Consider the following 15,775-nt stretch of genomic DNA (forward strand, 5'->3'; position numbering starts at 1 on the left):
AAGGAGAATGGGATTGTGAGTGCACTAAAGTCTCTCAGAATCTGCCCTCTGGTCACCAAATACTCAGCTCTTTCTGCATGTGGAGCACAGTGACTGTCTTTTCAAGAGATAAGCCCCAGAGTACCATCTACCTTTCCAAAACCAGGCTCTTTGGAAGTGCTATGTCAGGTCTGAACACTGCTCCCACTGGTCAGGCTGGAGACCCAGGAAACGAGTATATTCTGTTTTCCACACACTTACTGTACAGTGGTGAAACCAGTGGAACTAGTACCACAATAAACATCCTCGTTCAGAAAGGGGAAGAAGAATGGAGACATTGTCATTACCCTGGGTATGGGAAATGTTCATAATCAGCCCTTTCCTCTATTCTCTTAAGAATTCCCTTCTCCATTGTTCTCTGTGACTCAGACGTCACCGTTTGGCTACATTTGAATGGCTGTTGAGGAGTATGACATCCTTGGAAGTTGCACGGCTTTTTTTCCAGTCTTTTCCTAGATAATTGGGAGCTGAAGTTTTAAAGTTTGGAATAGTCACAAGTTCTGTTAGCTAAGGTTTTTGGTTTCTTTTTTCACTACAACTCTTAAAAGCTTAGTAAACCTCTTTGTTCCTGGTCAGATTTATATGCCAATACCACTTTTTTTTTTTTTTTTTTTGAGACAAGTAGTTCTTGGGTTGGGTGTATTTCTTTGATTTCCTACCTCCATACATCTCTCCTGACATTATGGCAGGTACCTTCTGTCTATAAGCTTTGATGGGAGAGCCATCCTCTTAACCACATTTTCATCCTTAGGTATTTTTTTTCCCAAGTGAGAAAAAAAAATTAGATTACCCTAATTAACCCATTGAAAATTTCTAAAATAACTATGATGTTTACACCCTCAGGTATGATCTTTGCTGCAAGGCTGAGTTTTAATGATCCTTTGTCATTTAACAGGCTTACTAAAGTTTATCTCCTGCTTGGAGTTGAAAATCATAAACATATAAGGCTCAAATTCTGGTTGCCTCTGTTCCCTCATTTCAGCTTTATAAATTAAGCATTGCTCTCTGAGCTCCACTCGTTTTTAATAATAGCTTGCCAAATGCATCCAGTAGTACCCAACATACACTTATTTTTCAACTTCTTCTGTTCAGTTCACCCTGCTCAAATTTCAGTAAGTATATTTTCTGCCTCCCAGGTTATTGTGTGTGATAGTTACATTAAATGTTTTACCATTACATAAAAATCCCATGTTTCTAGTCTCCAATATTAGTTTCCTATGTATACCAAATAACCTGTAAGCTGATGTCCCATATTTTCAATATGCCTGATGTCTTCTTCAGATCATAAAATGACAGGGAAATCCTCGATGAAACTGGTGAGGGAAATGTAAAACTCATTTCCTGGTCTGGCAAACTGTTTGCATAGGGTGCCTCATTAAACTGGCAGAAGGCACAAACGTGAGGTATTTAATATTCTCTCATTGGACAAATGGAGAACTTTCTATATGCTAAGCAGTATGTTGGCCAATTGGAGAACAGAATTCAAAGGAAACAACAAAAACCTACCAGAAAATTGTTTTAGCGTTACGGAAAACAAGCAAACAAATATAATTACAGAAAGTAGGAACTTAAGAAAGTTTCTCTAGGGCCATCAGGTTTCACATGGAAGATAGGATGTTTCTCTGATTAGAATGTTTCTCAGAGAAATAAACCTGAAAATCAGGGCCTAGGCAAAAAACTTGGAAAATGATCAGAGAGCAAAATCAGAGACAACCACTGATAATATGTGGTAAATATGCTTCTAGTTTTTATTTCATAAAGTGGTTTTCAAAATCACACTAAGGGGACCTCCCTGTGGTACAGTGGATAAGAATTTGCCTGCCAGCACAGGGGACATGGGTTGGATCCTTGGTCCAAGAAGATTCCACATGCCTGTGGAACAACAAAGTCTGTGCACTGCTATTAGTGAACCTTCAGTGCGGCAACTCCTGAAGCCCACGACCTAAAGCCTGTGCTCCTCTCAAGAAGAGAAGCCACTGCAATAGCTGTTCACCACAAGGAAGATCCAGCACAGCCAAAAATAATATTTTTTAGAATAAAATATTTTTTTAAATAAAATATTTTTTAAAATTCTCTTAAAAAATCACACCAGGGAAGCTTCAGGGCAGTCCAGTGATTAGGATTCTGTGCTTTCCCGGCCCAGGGCTGGAGTTCAAGCCCTGGTGAGGGAACTAAGATCCCACAGGACACAACCAAAACAACATAATCACACTAAACTGTTGTGTAGTCTTTTTGTGTGTGTGAAATTAGGGCAAGGATCAAAGGAACCACATTTTCCTTTTGCCTCCAGTAATATTATGTACTCACTTCATGGTGTTGGTAGGTGTACTTAGTGAATGTTTCTCCCAGGATGAAGTATTTTGTGGCTGGTTTTGATTTGAGGACCAAGCAGATCTTTACTTATTGAGGACTTTGTTCTAACACTGATTCAGGAACATCTGGGTGTCAAGTATTTTCACAAGAAGGCTGAATTTCATGCAAACGATATCTATTCACCTGTCTGATCTTTATCATTTTTTTTATCCTTCTAGGTATATTCTTAACATTTATTTTACTGTTAGTTGCTATTTCTTTTGCACAATTCCCAGTGAAACAATTTAGATACTTGGTGCACTCTGTTCAGTCATACAAAAGTTTAATGTTACTCTCTAGAAAGACACTTTCCAACATTTAGTTGAGAAATACTGTATCTTATCTTCAGAACATTTTTGTTTTCTTTGTAGTTCCTAGTCTAGAAATGGGTACTTTTGATACCTGAACGTAATTCCTATTAAAAACATCATGGAATCAAAGTATTCCATTTGAAGAATCGCATTGCATAAGTCCTTTAGGGAGGCCATCTTGTGGTTGAAATAAAGGAGCAGCGGGACGGAAACTGGACTTCGCTGCCGCTTTTCCCTAAAGGTCGCGGAGAAGGAACGAAACCTAGGGACTAGCCGAGTGAGGAAGAGCTAAGCAAGTGTCCCCCGGAAGGGGGCGCGATGTTTTCGAGGTTAACAAAGCTGCGGGGTCAGCTAAGGTCTCCGCTATCTCTCCATCCAGACCAGTCATTTCACCAACGTCCGGTCTCCCTGGAGGCGGAGCCCTTGGAGGCGCTCGGTGAGACCCAAGCTGGGAGTATTGTGGAAGTTCGGGCTAGACTCTGGTGGCCCTAAAATACGGCTCAGGGTGCACCGAGCAACCCGCCAGTTGGTTCATTTGACCCTGGGGCCCCTCCGTAGTCTGAAAAGTAGTGCCGCGAACTCAACCTTTATGGAATCCAACACACATCCCCTTGAAATAGGATCACGCTGCTAAAGTAAAAATTTTGAGCGCACTCTGTACAGAATACTTAGTCTTGGTTTTCTGTTCACTGTGAAGATAAAAATGGGTCAGGCATGGCGCTGGATACTTCAAACGGTAAAGTACAAGAACGTCCAGATATTTGCATTGTGTTCTTTACAAAGTCGAGGTGGTTTTGCCCATAACAAAAATGGCGTCGCAACTTGTTAACCTGGTACAGTCATGTGCCCAAAGACCTGGATGGGGGACAGTATGGCTTCAGGTGACTAACGGATGTTATTATTATTCACTTCCGGGTGAGACTAATCGGGCGCCATCTTGTCTTGTTCGTGGAGAAGTAGAAGCATCGAAAGGGTTGGAGAGGTATTACAGGAACGGTGGCGACAGCGGTGTTCCGGAAACAGAGTGGGTAAGTGGTGCTGAACGATTAGGCGTGGGGACTTGCCAGGCCATTACAGCTTTCTTGGTTTCTGTGGCGAAGGTAGCATAACTTAAACACGTAGCCTGCGTACGCTGCTTGGCGCGACCGCTGGAACCTCTTCTCCCTTAAAGCGGTGGCGTCCGCCTGACTTGATGAATCACGGCGATGCTCCCGGTGAAAAGGAAATGTTCTTAAGTTGAAAGAGAGTGCTCACGAGCTCCCCTTCTAACTACGAGAGTTCCCTCTCCGATGAGAAGGGAGTGATTGTTGGGCTCCCGACCGGCCGTTAAGCACTGCGCGTGCGCAATGGGAACCCTCTTATGGGGAGGGGGTGCAGAGCGGAGGAGGCGGGGGCTAGGCCCTGGACCTTCTCTGTCTCGTAGCTGAGACTACGCAGGCGCAGCCAAGGGCAACTGTGTTCTTTTAAGAACAGTTAGGGCACAGAGTCGGACACGACTGAAGCGACTTAGCAGCAGCAGCAGGTTCCTTATAGTTTGTATTATCCTTGTATTTTTAAAGTCATAGAGACTATGTGTTAAACTTCGGGCAAGAAAGGTAGCATCCAACATTTCAGTTTCATTATCCTGTAGAGGATACTATTGTCGTCTGAACCTCGCGGGTCCTGTACAGATTCTGATTGTTGGTGGTTAATTTATAGAACAGCAAAATAAACTTGGAGTTTCTGGTTGGGGTGCAGCAAGGCAAAGGCAACAAAAACGGTTTTGCAAGGTGTTGTGGGCTGTGGGTAAAGTAAATCTGTTCTTTTAAGGTGTTCTTGAGACTTTAGAACAGTTTTTGATTTACAGAAAAATTGAGCAGGTAGTACAGTTACCGTATAAACTACTCCCTCTCCCCAACCCCGCACACACAGTTTCTCCTGTTAACTTTAGTGTGGTACGTTTGTTACATTGAATGGACCAATATTGGTACATTATTACATAAAGTCCCTAGTTTATTCACATTGCCTAAGTTTAAACCTAATATCCTTTTTCCAGCTCAGGATTCTGTTTAGAATATCATATAAATTTAATGGTTATATGTCCTTAGTTTTCTTTGGTTGTGACAGTTTTTTAGGCCTGCTTTGTTTTCTCTGGCTTTTACAGGCTGAAAATTCATACAGTGATGTCCTAACTTCAGTGCCTCAAAATATGACTATATTTGGAGATAGGATCTTTAAAGAAGTAAAATGAGGTCATTAACATGGGCCCTACATGTTATAATGAAACTTCCCTCTGTGTACTGCTCTTTTGGAAAAAGAAAGCCTCCAGAACAATGAGAAAATAAATTTCTGTTGTTTGAATTATCCAGTCTTTGGTACTTTGTTATGGCAGCCCTAGCAAAGTAACACAGTGATCTTGACAATTTCTAGGGATACTGGCCAGATATTTTGTAGGGTGACCTGCTATTGGAATTTGTTGTTTTTCTCACGATAAGACTGGTATTAGGGTTTTTTGAGGAGGAAGATCACAGAGGTTCAGTGCCTTTTTCATCACATTGCATCTAGGCTACATACTATGAACATGACTTACCATGTTGATATTGACCTTGATCACCTGCTTGAGGTAGTGTTTGTCAAATTGCTCTGGAGTATACTCTCCCCTGTCCACTTTCTCCTTTCCATACTGTACTCTTTGGGAGTCCCTTTGCACAGTCCATACTTAAGGAGAAGAGAGTTAAGTTCTCCCTCCTTTATGATCTACATAATTTATTTGGAATGCCTCTGCATAGAAGATTTGTCTCTTCCCCTCCAATTTATTTTAATCATTTATTTATGTCAGGATTCATAAATTTTTATGTCATATTTGTGTTGTAATCCAGTACTACTTTATTTTATTCCCCAAATTATTCCACCTTTGGACATGGGTAGCTCTTTGAGTTGTCTACTCTGCACCTTTGACATCCTCCCATCTTCCCCACCCCTTTTTGAGCAATCATCATACTTCCTGGCACTGCAAGATGCTCCAGGCTCATTTTGTATATTTCTTGCCCCAGTTCTAAGAATCAGCTATTGCTTTACCAATCCCTGATTACTTTCCTTAATTGGAGAATAGTAGTAGAACAAAGGTAAGTGTTTTTGTTGCTACTGGGGGTTGTTTCCTTTAGATTTTCTACAATTTTTTTCTTCCAAATTTATTTTTCAATGATCACTTGTTTTTGTTGTCTATAATCAAGGGATTCAATTCTCCAGTATTTAAGTAGCAAAAAAAGTTTACGACATTTCAAATGATTACAAGGTTAACTTTGTTAGTGCCATTTCTAAATAATCTGACTTGATCTAAATATATTCTTTTTGACTTTGAGGTCAGTTACCATGAGTGTAAGACTGAAATGGCAGGGGATAAGAAGGTTGTTGAATTTTGTGGTTTGTGTTTGATATGAGGAACTTCATTATACACACCAAAGGATGGGTATATTTCTATATTTCTTTGATTTTCCAATTGGTGCGTTAAGGGCTTTAAAACAAACACTACATTTTCATTCTCATTCATCTGTAATACAGTCTATAAGATGATTTTTGCAAATATTAATGATTGTCATTTAAACGAGTAATTTTAAGAACCTTATAGCAATGATTGTTCTAATATAGAGTCATCTAAGAAATAAATAAGATAATTTATGGTCATTTCTGGTTGTGTTAGTTTCATAGAGATACTGTACCAAATTGCTGCAGACTGACTTTAAAGCAACAGAAATTTGTTTTTACAGTTCTCCAGCCTACAAGTGTGTGACTGAAATTAAAGGTTTTGACAGGGTCATGCATGTGTGTTCAAGAGTCCTCCCTACCAGTCTCCTCCTTTTCTTTCTTCTCTTTCTCTCTGCTCTAGGGGAGGATGTTTTCTTTCCTCTTCCAAGTCTATTGGTTCCCAGCAGTCTTTGGCTTTCCTTGGCTGTAGACAATTTACTCCAGTCTCTGCTGCTGTGATCACATGACATTTTCCCAATGTCTGTCTCTCTTTTTTCTTAAGATGCCAGTCATACTGGCTTAGGACCCACTTTAATCCAGTATGACATCATTTTAATATGTTTGCCAAGACCCTATTTCCAAATAAGGCCATGTTCACAGTGAATGGAAGTAGGGGTAGGACTTCAACGTATCTTCTCAGTTCAGTTCAGTCGCTCAGTTGTGTCTGACTCTTTGCGACCCCATGAATCGCAGCATGCCAGGCCTCCCTGTCCATCACCAACTCCTGGAGTTTACCCAGACTCATGTCCATCGAGTCAGTGATGCCATCCAGCCATCTCATCCTCTGTCGTCCCCTTCTCCTCCTGCCCCCAATCCCTCCCAGCATCAGGGTCCTTTCCAATGCGTCAACTCTTCGCATGAGGTAGCCAAAGTATTGGAGTTTCAGCTTCAGCATCAGTCCTTCCAATGAACACCCAGGACTGATCTCCTTTAGGATGGACTGGTTGGATCTCCTTGCAGTCCAAGGGACTCTCAAGAGTCTTCTCCAACACCACAGTTCCAAAGCATCAATTCTTCGGTGCTCAGCTTTCTTTTAGTCCAACTCTCATATCCATACATGACTACTGGAAAAACCATAGCCTTGACTAGACGGACCTTTGTTGGCAAAGTACTGTCTCTGCTTTTGAATATGCCATCTAGGTTGGTCATAACTTTCCTTCCAAGGAATAATATATCTTCTAGCAGAACACAATTCAGTCCATAACACTGGGCATATCCATAAACTAGATTTTTGTAGCTGTGTGTGATAATGTGCATGATCTGATGCAAACCATGGTTGTTGATCTTTCTGGTCTTTCCAAATCCCAGTTGTTTCCAAGGAAATAGCAGTTAATTTAATCCTGTGAAGGGAAAGTCTTGCAGCCCAGCTCATCAATGATCACATTTCTCTAAACTTGAGAAATTGAGCTTATGGATCTTTAAAATTAAAGCTAAGCGAAGAATGAATAGATTGAAATTGATTTTTGATGTTACAAAGTCACAGACGTAGTACTAGAATGTCATCCTCATCAATGAATATTAATATATTTACTTGATAATAAATATCAGTGACTGAGTAAAATATTTTACCAGTAAATATGGGCAAAGCACTTTGGAGAATTCAGAATAATTATAAGATATTTCCTATGCCCTCAAGATTCTTGAGTCAAGGCAAAACACATAAAAATTTTGATGCTCAGCTTCTTGGTTCTTTGTATCTTAAAAAATCTATAGTAGCTTTGTTTTTTAAGATGCATCCTCATAATTAAATAATTCAAAGAATACAGAAAGAAAATAAAAAAATTAACTGATACCTCTTTTCCCTCTCCAGAGCTTACCAGTTTTAAGAACTTTTTGGTAATTTAGGAATTTTCTATACTAAATTGCATCCTTAAAAAAAAAAAAAACAAAACTTTGAGTGGCATCATTATTGATCCTGTATCATAATTTTTTCCCTTATACAATTCATAATACAATTTGTACATCAGTGTATGTCAGCATATAAAAATCTGCCTTATTCATTTTAATGGCTAAATAGCAGTCCACTGTATGGTTCACTCTTAACTCACCTATTGCCTTTTGAGTGTTACTGAAAGCAGATGTTCTCTGTTACAGACACGCTACAGGTTTTTGAGTTAGATGGTGAGTGTACTCATCCATGGTTCTAAGTCCCTGAAGTGGGATTGCTGGCTCAAAGGGATGAGCATTTAAAATTGTGATAAAATACTCTACTGTTAACTTGCCTTCCAAAAAGACTGAAACTTTGGTGTTCTACCAGCATGCTTGTTCAACATTCATTTTCTGTAGCCAAGTAAAGTTTCTCAACTGCAGGTTTAACTGAAGCATTTTATTATTGTTGTTCAGTCACTCAGTCATGTCCGACTCTTTGTGACCCCATGGACTGCAGCATGCTAGGCTTTCCTGTCCTTCACCATCTCTTGGAGCTTGCTCAAACTCATGTCCATTGAGTTGGTGATACTTTCTAACCATCTCGTCTTCTGTCATCTCCTTCTCCTGCCTTCGATCTTTCCCATCATCAAGGTCTTTTCTAATGAGTCAGTTCTTCACATCAGGTGGCCAAAGTATTGGAGCTTTAGCATCAGTCATTCCAATGACTATTCAGGATTGATTTCCTTTAGGATTGACTGGTTTGATCTCCTTGCAGTCCAAGGGACCCTCAAGAGTCTTCTCCAAAAACACCACAGTTCAGAAACATCAATTCTTCAGCACTCAGCTTTCGTTATATATAGTCTAACTCTCATGTCCGTGCATGACTACTGGAAAAACCATAGCTTTGGCTATACGGACCTTTGCTGGCAAAGTAATGTCTCTGCTTTTTAATACGCTGTCTAGGTTTGTCATAGCTTTCCTTCCAAGGAGAAAGTGTCTTTCAATTTCATGGCTACACTCACCATCTCCAGTGATTTTGGAACAAAAGAAAATAAGGTCTCTCACTGTTTCCATTTTTTCCTCATGTATTTTCAATGAAGTGATGGGACCAGAGGCCATGATCTTCGTTTTTTGAATGTTGAGTTTTAAGCCAGCTTTTTCTCTACTATTTCAATTTCATCAGGAGGCTCTTTAGTTCCTCTTCACTTTCTGCCATAATGGTGGTATCATCTACATATCTGAGTTTATTGACATGGGATTTAGCATGATGTACTCTGCACATAAGTTAAATAAACAGGGTGACAAGATACAGCCTTGATGTACTCCTTTCCCAAATTGGAACCAGTCCGTTGTTCCTTGTCCAATTCTAACTTGTTTCTTGATCTGTGTACAGAATTCTCAGGAGGCAGGTAAGGTGGTCTGGTATTCCCATCTCTTTAAGAATTTTTCCACAGTTTGTTGTGATCCATACAATCAAAGGCTTTAGTGTAGTCAGTGAAGCAGAAGTAGATGTTTTTGTACTGCTTTTGTCACAATTTCACATTGTTTCCATATTTTTCTCAGCCTAAGTGTATCAAACACTGTATTTGAATAATAGCTTTTACAAAAACTTGGGAGGGAACAAAGCTTTGGAAAGTATAGTAAAAATAGAAATGATTGGTTTTAACGAACAGAAATGGTACAAGTAATACAAATCACTTTTGAAAATATGCACATAAAATCTGTTTATAGGAAAACTTGAAAAATTTTGCTTTGTTTTGTTTTAATAGAAGCTTCAGCTTATGATATTGTGAGAAATGGGAGCAAAAAGTCCCCCCCCCCAAAGATAAAATGAAATCTGGGTAACTCTTAGATTGCTTTAAGGTAAGAAAATGGAATTGAGGAGAAATGGATTGGCTTGATCACCCCTCCCTGTCCCCAGTTGTAAACTTGAGTGCTATCAGAAACATCATGAGAAAGTCTTGGTGGTGATATTAACTACTACTAATTGAAGCTTTTTGTGCCCAGTTTTTATATATTTCCCACTTAATCTTTACAATAACTCTATGAGGTAGACATTTATTATGTCTACCATTTTAGAGTTGAGAAAACCAAGGATTAGAGAATAGTTAATTTCCCCATATTCACACAGCTCGTGAGTGGTGTAGATAGGCATCATCAGCTTGTGTTCTGAAGTCTAGGTGACAAGTGATAATCAGAAAACTTAAAAAGCGGAATTGAAAAAATTGGCCGTGACAACCATTAAACATGTGTAAGTAAAAGAAACTTTTTAGAGCGGTTTCCAGAAAAGTAAATGTGTGTATTGGCAATGATGACAGTCAACATGCATCACTGATATGTTAAAGTGATTTTATTATTTTCACATCTATTTGCAACCCCAGCAGACACTGCTGCTGCTGCTACTAAGTTGCTTCAGTCGTGTCTGACTCTGTGCGACCCCATAGACGGTAGCCCACCAGGCTCCCCCGTCCCTGGGATTCTCCAGGCAAGAACACTGGAGTGGGTTGCCATTTCCTTCTCCAATGCATGAAAGTGAGACGTGAAAGTGAAGTCGCTCAGTCGTGTCCGACTCTTAGCGACCCCATGGACTGCAGCCCACCAGGCTCCTCCATCCATGGGATTTTCCAGGCAGCAGTACTGAAGTGGGGTGCCAATGCCTTCTCCGCAGCAGGCACTATATAGAGCTTATTGTAGTTCCTGCAATGTATGAGTTTACAACCTACCACAGAAAAATCTATGCATTAACTCTGATGTGCTGTTAGAGCTTTGTAAAACATAGCAAGCTGTGCTTAAACACCAGCGTTTTGGTTCTCATGTATGTTAAGTCAACAATTTTCTTATCATTAAGAGGGTAAACAATAAAAGTAAACACAGGGAAAGAAGAAGCTATAGACTTATTTATTCATTTGTTGTTTAGTGACTGCAGGGTAATAGGCTTTAGGACAGCAAGAAGATGTCTGGAACCTTTGGAAGGTCTATCAGCTTTAAAAAGGTATTAATGTAATGGGAAGAAGATGAAACTATTTGAAGGACAAATTGTTCTCACCTTGCTGATGTAATTTTTAAACTTAGAATTCCATGGAAGACTGAATGTATTACCTTATTTGTATCATTAAGTTCATATCAGATAGACGAGATCTTTTAAAATGTTCCTTTTTTTTTCTTGGCATATATGACAGTTGCAGCTTTCATTACAATCCCAAAGGATGACAATGCCAAAATGTTCAAACTGCCATACAGCTGCACTCATTTCACATGCTAGCAAGGTACTGCTCGTAATCCTTTAAGCTAGGCTTCAGCAATATGTGAACAGAACTTCCAGATGTACAAGCTGAATTTAGAAGAGGCAGAGGAAACAGAGATCAAATTGCCAACATGCATTGGATTGTAGAAAAAGCAAGAGAATTCCAGAAAAATACCTACTTCTGCTTCATTGACTATACTAAAGCCTTCTACTGTGTGGATCACAACAAACTGGAAAATTCTTCAAGAGATAGGAATATCAGACCACCTGTCCTGTCTCCTGAGAAACCTGGAGGCAAGTCAAGAAGCAACAGTTAGAACCGGACAAGGAACAACAGACTCGTTCCAAATTGGGAAAGGAGTACGTCAAGGCTGTATCTTGGCATCCTGCTTATTTAACTTGTATGCAAAATGCATCATGTGAAATGCTGGGCTGGGTGAAGCACAAGCTGGAATCAGGATTGCCAGGAGAAATATCAACAACCTCAGATATGCAGATGAAGCCACCTTATGGCAGAAAGTGGAGAGGAACTAAAGAGCCTCTTGATGAAAATGAAATAGTAGAGAGAAAAAACTGGCTTAAAACTCAACATTCAGAAAACGAAGAGCATGGCCTCCAGTCCCATCACTTCATGGAAAATAGATGGGAAAAAATTTGAAACTGTGACAGATTTTGCTTTCTTGGGCTCCAGAATCACTGCAGACAATGACTGTAGCCAAGCAATTGAAAGATGCTTGCTCCTTGGAAGGAAAGCTATGGCAAACTTAGTGTGTTAAAAAGCACTTTGCGGACAAAAGGCCATATAGTCAAAGCTGTGTTTTTTCCAGTAGTCATGTATGGATGTGAGAGTTGGGCCATAAAGAAGGCTGAGTGCCAAAGAATTGATGCTTTCGAGTTGTGGCACTGGAGAAGACTCTTAAGAGTCCCTTGGACAGCAAAGAGATCAAACCAGTCAATCCTAAAGGAAATCAACCCTGAATAGTCATTGGAAGGACTGATGCTGAGGCTGAAGCGCCAATCCTTTGGCCACCTGATGGAAAGAGCCGACTGGTTGGAAAAGACTCTGATGCTGGGAAAGATTGAGGGCAAAGAGGAGAAGGGGGTGACAGAGAATGAGATAATTGGATAGCATCATTGACTCAGTGTATGTGAGTTTGAGCAAAGTGTGGAAAATAGTGAAGCACAGGGAAGCCTAGCCTCCTGCAGCCCATGGGATGGAAAAGAGCCAGACACCACTTAGTGACTGAACAACAACGAATGACAGTTCCTAAATTGCTTGACATGTTTTATATTGTTAGTTGTTCAAGTAAATAAAGAAATTTTGAAAGAAAAATGTTTTAAAAGCTTTGCTTTCTCATTTTTGATGTACTGGTTTCCTTTAAATTTACAATGGTAAATCTTTTCTCATAAAATTAATGGAAGAAAAAGTTTCAGATTAATTTGGAGATGATCACACTTTTGTGTTGCATCTCTAGAATTGATTTTTATTAATTCTAATAGCTCTTTATTATTTAAGTGCAAACATTCACTTTTTTTTTTTTTTCCAGGACATAAGTAATCTTGCTGCTATGCTTCCAAGTTGTAGTTCTGAATCATCCTAAATTTTAAACAGAAGGTGAACCTCTGAGGTTAGTCCAAATAGCAGTTGGTGTTTCTTCTGGCTGTTCCTCTATTTATTTGTTTCCTTTTAGCTAAAGTTATTTAAAGTTTTCAAGAGTGCTAATGAGTCATTAGCTTTTAAAGAACTTTAAAGGTATAGTTGGAAAAGAGGAAATTGGAAGAAAGATCAGAAAAAGAAATATGGAATTGATACCCGGTCCAGTTATTGGCCTCAAGTGCAGTACTATTTAGTGCCTGTTTTGCCTTATTCTAATAACACCATTATAATAGAACATGTAATACAATTAGAAGACAAGTAAGTGCACTTGACTCATGAGTAAATAAGGTATAACAAAGGAATGCATCTTCCCTAATTCAGTGTTCAACTGAGAGGTCAGGATCTGCCACTAATAGAAGGATTTAACATTCTGAGAATGCAGCAAAGACTAGTTGCAAGTTCTAAAAGCCTGGATTGTAATAGCCCATTGTTGTATTTAAGTTGGTGTCTATTGCTTCCATAGTATTTGGCTTTCATACTTTTTGTGATCCTGCAATACTAAGAAATAGTTTTGTTCTTAGAATAGAGGAAAGGGTCTGAAAGGATGCATTTAGTAAACATTTATTTAATGCCTGCTATATGCTAAGGCCCTGGGGTACAAAAATGAAGAAACATCTGCCAACTATGCGTGTCATTGATTCTTGAACAGGGTTGTATATCTGAGTTGGAGAAAGTATAAAAATGACTTGTAGGCGTTTAAAACTTTTTACTGTGAAAGTTTTCAAGCTAGTTTATAGTTGACTAAACTGTCCCCATACCCATCACCTAGATTTAATAGTTATTAACATTTGTCTTTTCCCCCTACTTTTCCATCTTAATTATATATTAAGAAACCTGGTCTTAGGGGATTCCAGGTGACCTAGTGGTTAGGATTCTAGGCTACATCGGTTCAGTCCCTGGTCAGGGAACTGAGATCCCGCAAGCTGCGTGATGTGGCAAAAAAAAAAAAAGAAACCTTGTCTTGTGGGCTATCTCTCTCACCTTGTAGATTTGTCTGATTGTTTCTTTTGATACTGTTTGGCCAATACCTTTGTCCCATTGTAATTCCTTCACACTGGAAAGTGAAAGTCGCTTAGTCGTGTCCAACTCTTTGCAACCCCAATGGACTGTACAGTCCATGGAATCTCTAGGCCAGAATACTGGAGTGGGTAGCCTTTTCCTTCTTCAGGGGATCTTCCCAACCCAGGAATTGAACCCAGGTCTTCCACATTCCAGGGTTGGGAAGATCCCCTGGAGGAGGGAAAGGCTACCCACTCCCAATATTTTGGGCTTCCCTTGTGGCTCATCTGGTAAAGAATCCGCCTGCAATGTGGGAGACCTGGGTTCGATTCCTGGGTTGGAAAGATCCCCTGGAGAAGGGAAAGGCTACCCACTCCAGTATTCTGACCTGGAGAATGCCATGGACTGCATAGGCCATGGGGTTACAAAGAGTCAGACACAACTGAATGACTTTTACTTTCGCACTGCAAGTGAGAGCCAAAAGCTCAGTTGGATTCAGGTAAACATTTTTGGTGAAAATAGTAATTATAGGGACATAATATTGTGTCTCATAAGACATTTAATAATTTGTAGGGGTGATATTTTGGTAACCTTTGAATTTTTGATTTCCCATGAACTTTTCTTCTAAGGTTGCGTGAATCAGCTGTTTTTATTAGGTTTGACAATATGACAGTTTTCTAAATCTATTCTACCTTCTGCGCCCATGATTTTCTTTCATTAACCAGAGCTATTTGATTACCCTCTTCAGTAAGTCTTGGATTATGGGAGGCTAAATAGAAAACTTTTTTTCTTATAATCTTCAAAATAATTACATTCCACAGGTTTATATGAGATTTTACATTAAATTAGAATTAGAAAAAATTGGAAAATTAGATTTTTCCCCCTTTGAGAAGTTGATTAGAGCTATGCTTTCCTCCAAACTCTTGACACCAGCATTAACATGAAATTTTCTATTCTTGCTTGCTAACCAAAAAATTCCAGTTGCTTCTGGCAACCTTTTGAGCAGAATTTTAGAGCTCTGATGACATAAATGTAAAATCATATAATAATTTCTGGTGTGTGAGCTTTTTTAACATTAACACTCATTCTCTCTTTTTTAAACTATTTTTTTGAAGACAGAAAAACAGATATATTTTAAAAGTCAGGATGTGGGATCAAGGAGGACAACCTTGGCAGCAGTGGCCTTTGAACCAACAACAATGGATGCAGTCATTCCAGCACCAGCAGGATCCAAGTAAGGAAACAAATTGAATTTTGGGAAGTGGAGTTTGGAAGTATATAGAAATGGGTGGAAGATAGGCACAAGGATTAAGGGAGGTAGAATTGAGATTGGTTTATTGGATCATTTTATGGTTGAATTTTAATTTTTTCTCTTGAATCATCTTACCTAGGATATATAGCAAGGAGTGGATTTCCCTTTGGAATATTGCTTCAAAGGGTAGAAAGTTTTGTATAGATTTTATATTTCTAAAACTGATTTAGTTCTTGTTTTCTGAAGAAAGTCTTTCTTAAATGTGTTGCTTAAATTAATCATATTTCTGCTGTTAATTCTGAGTCTTAAGATTCTATGTAGATCATAATCAACTGATGGTATACTATATAATTTTAAAACCTCTCTTTAATATGGAGTATCTCAAGCTTACATAGATGCATAAAAGGGTATAGGGATCCCCCATTTATTACTGAGTTCTACTGCTGCTACTACTGAGTTCTAACAGTGGTTAATTAATAGCCAATTTTGCTTAATTGGTATGACCCCTTCTACTGCCCTGTGTTTACTGAGTTAATGCTTTCCTATTT

The 15,775-nt window shown here is 39.2% G+C and overlaps 1 protein-coding gene across 4 annotated transcripts in view; it reads left to right on the top strand.

Moving 5' to 3' along the window:
• The first annotated feature begins 3,641 nt into the window (after positions 1-3,641).
• PNISR (PNN interacting serine and arginine rich protein) overlaps positions 3,642-15,775 on the top strand; it is a 28,215-nt gene continuing 16,081 nt past the window's right edge. The window contains exons 1-3 of one of the 4 annotated variants that reach the window (XM_086317582.1): positions 3,642-3,730; positions 12,867-12,947; positions 15,091-15,209. In XM_086317582.1, the coding sequence (XP_086173708.1) occupies positions 15,122-15,209 (88 nt within the window). In that variant the 5' untranslated portion in view covers positions 3,642-3,730; positions 12,867-12,947; positions 15,091-15,121. The remainder of the gene's footprint in view (positions 3,731-12,866; positions 12,948-15,090; positions 15,210-15,775) is intronic. The other 3 variants (XM_086317583.1, XM_086317584.1, XM_086317581.1) reach the window with 3 other exon arrangements.

Source organism: Bos grunniens, chromosome 9 (assembly GCF_055505025.1).
Source record: "Bos grunniens cultivar Pamir isolate PY7600 chromosome 9, Bosgru_T2T1.0, whole genome shotgun sequence".
NCBI classification, from domain to species: Eukaryota; Metazoa; Chordata; class Mammalia; order Artiodactyla; family Bovidae; genus Bos; species Bos grunniens.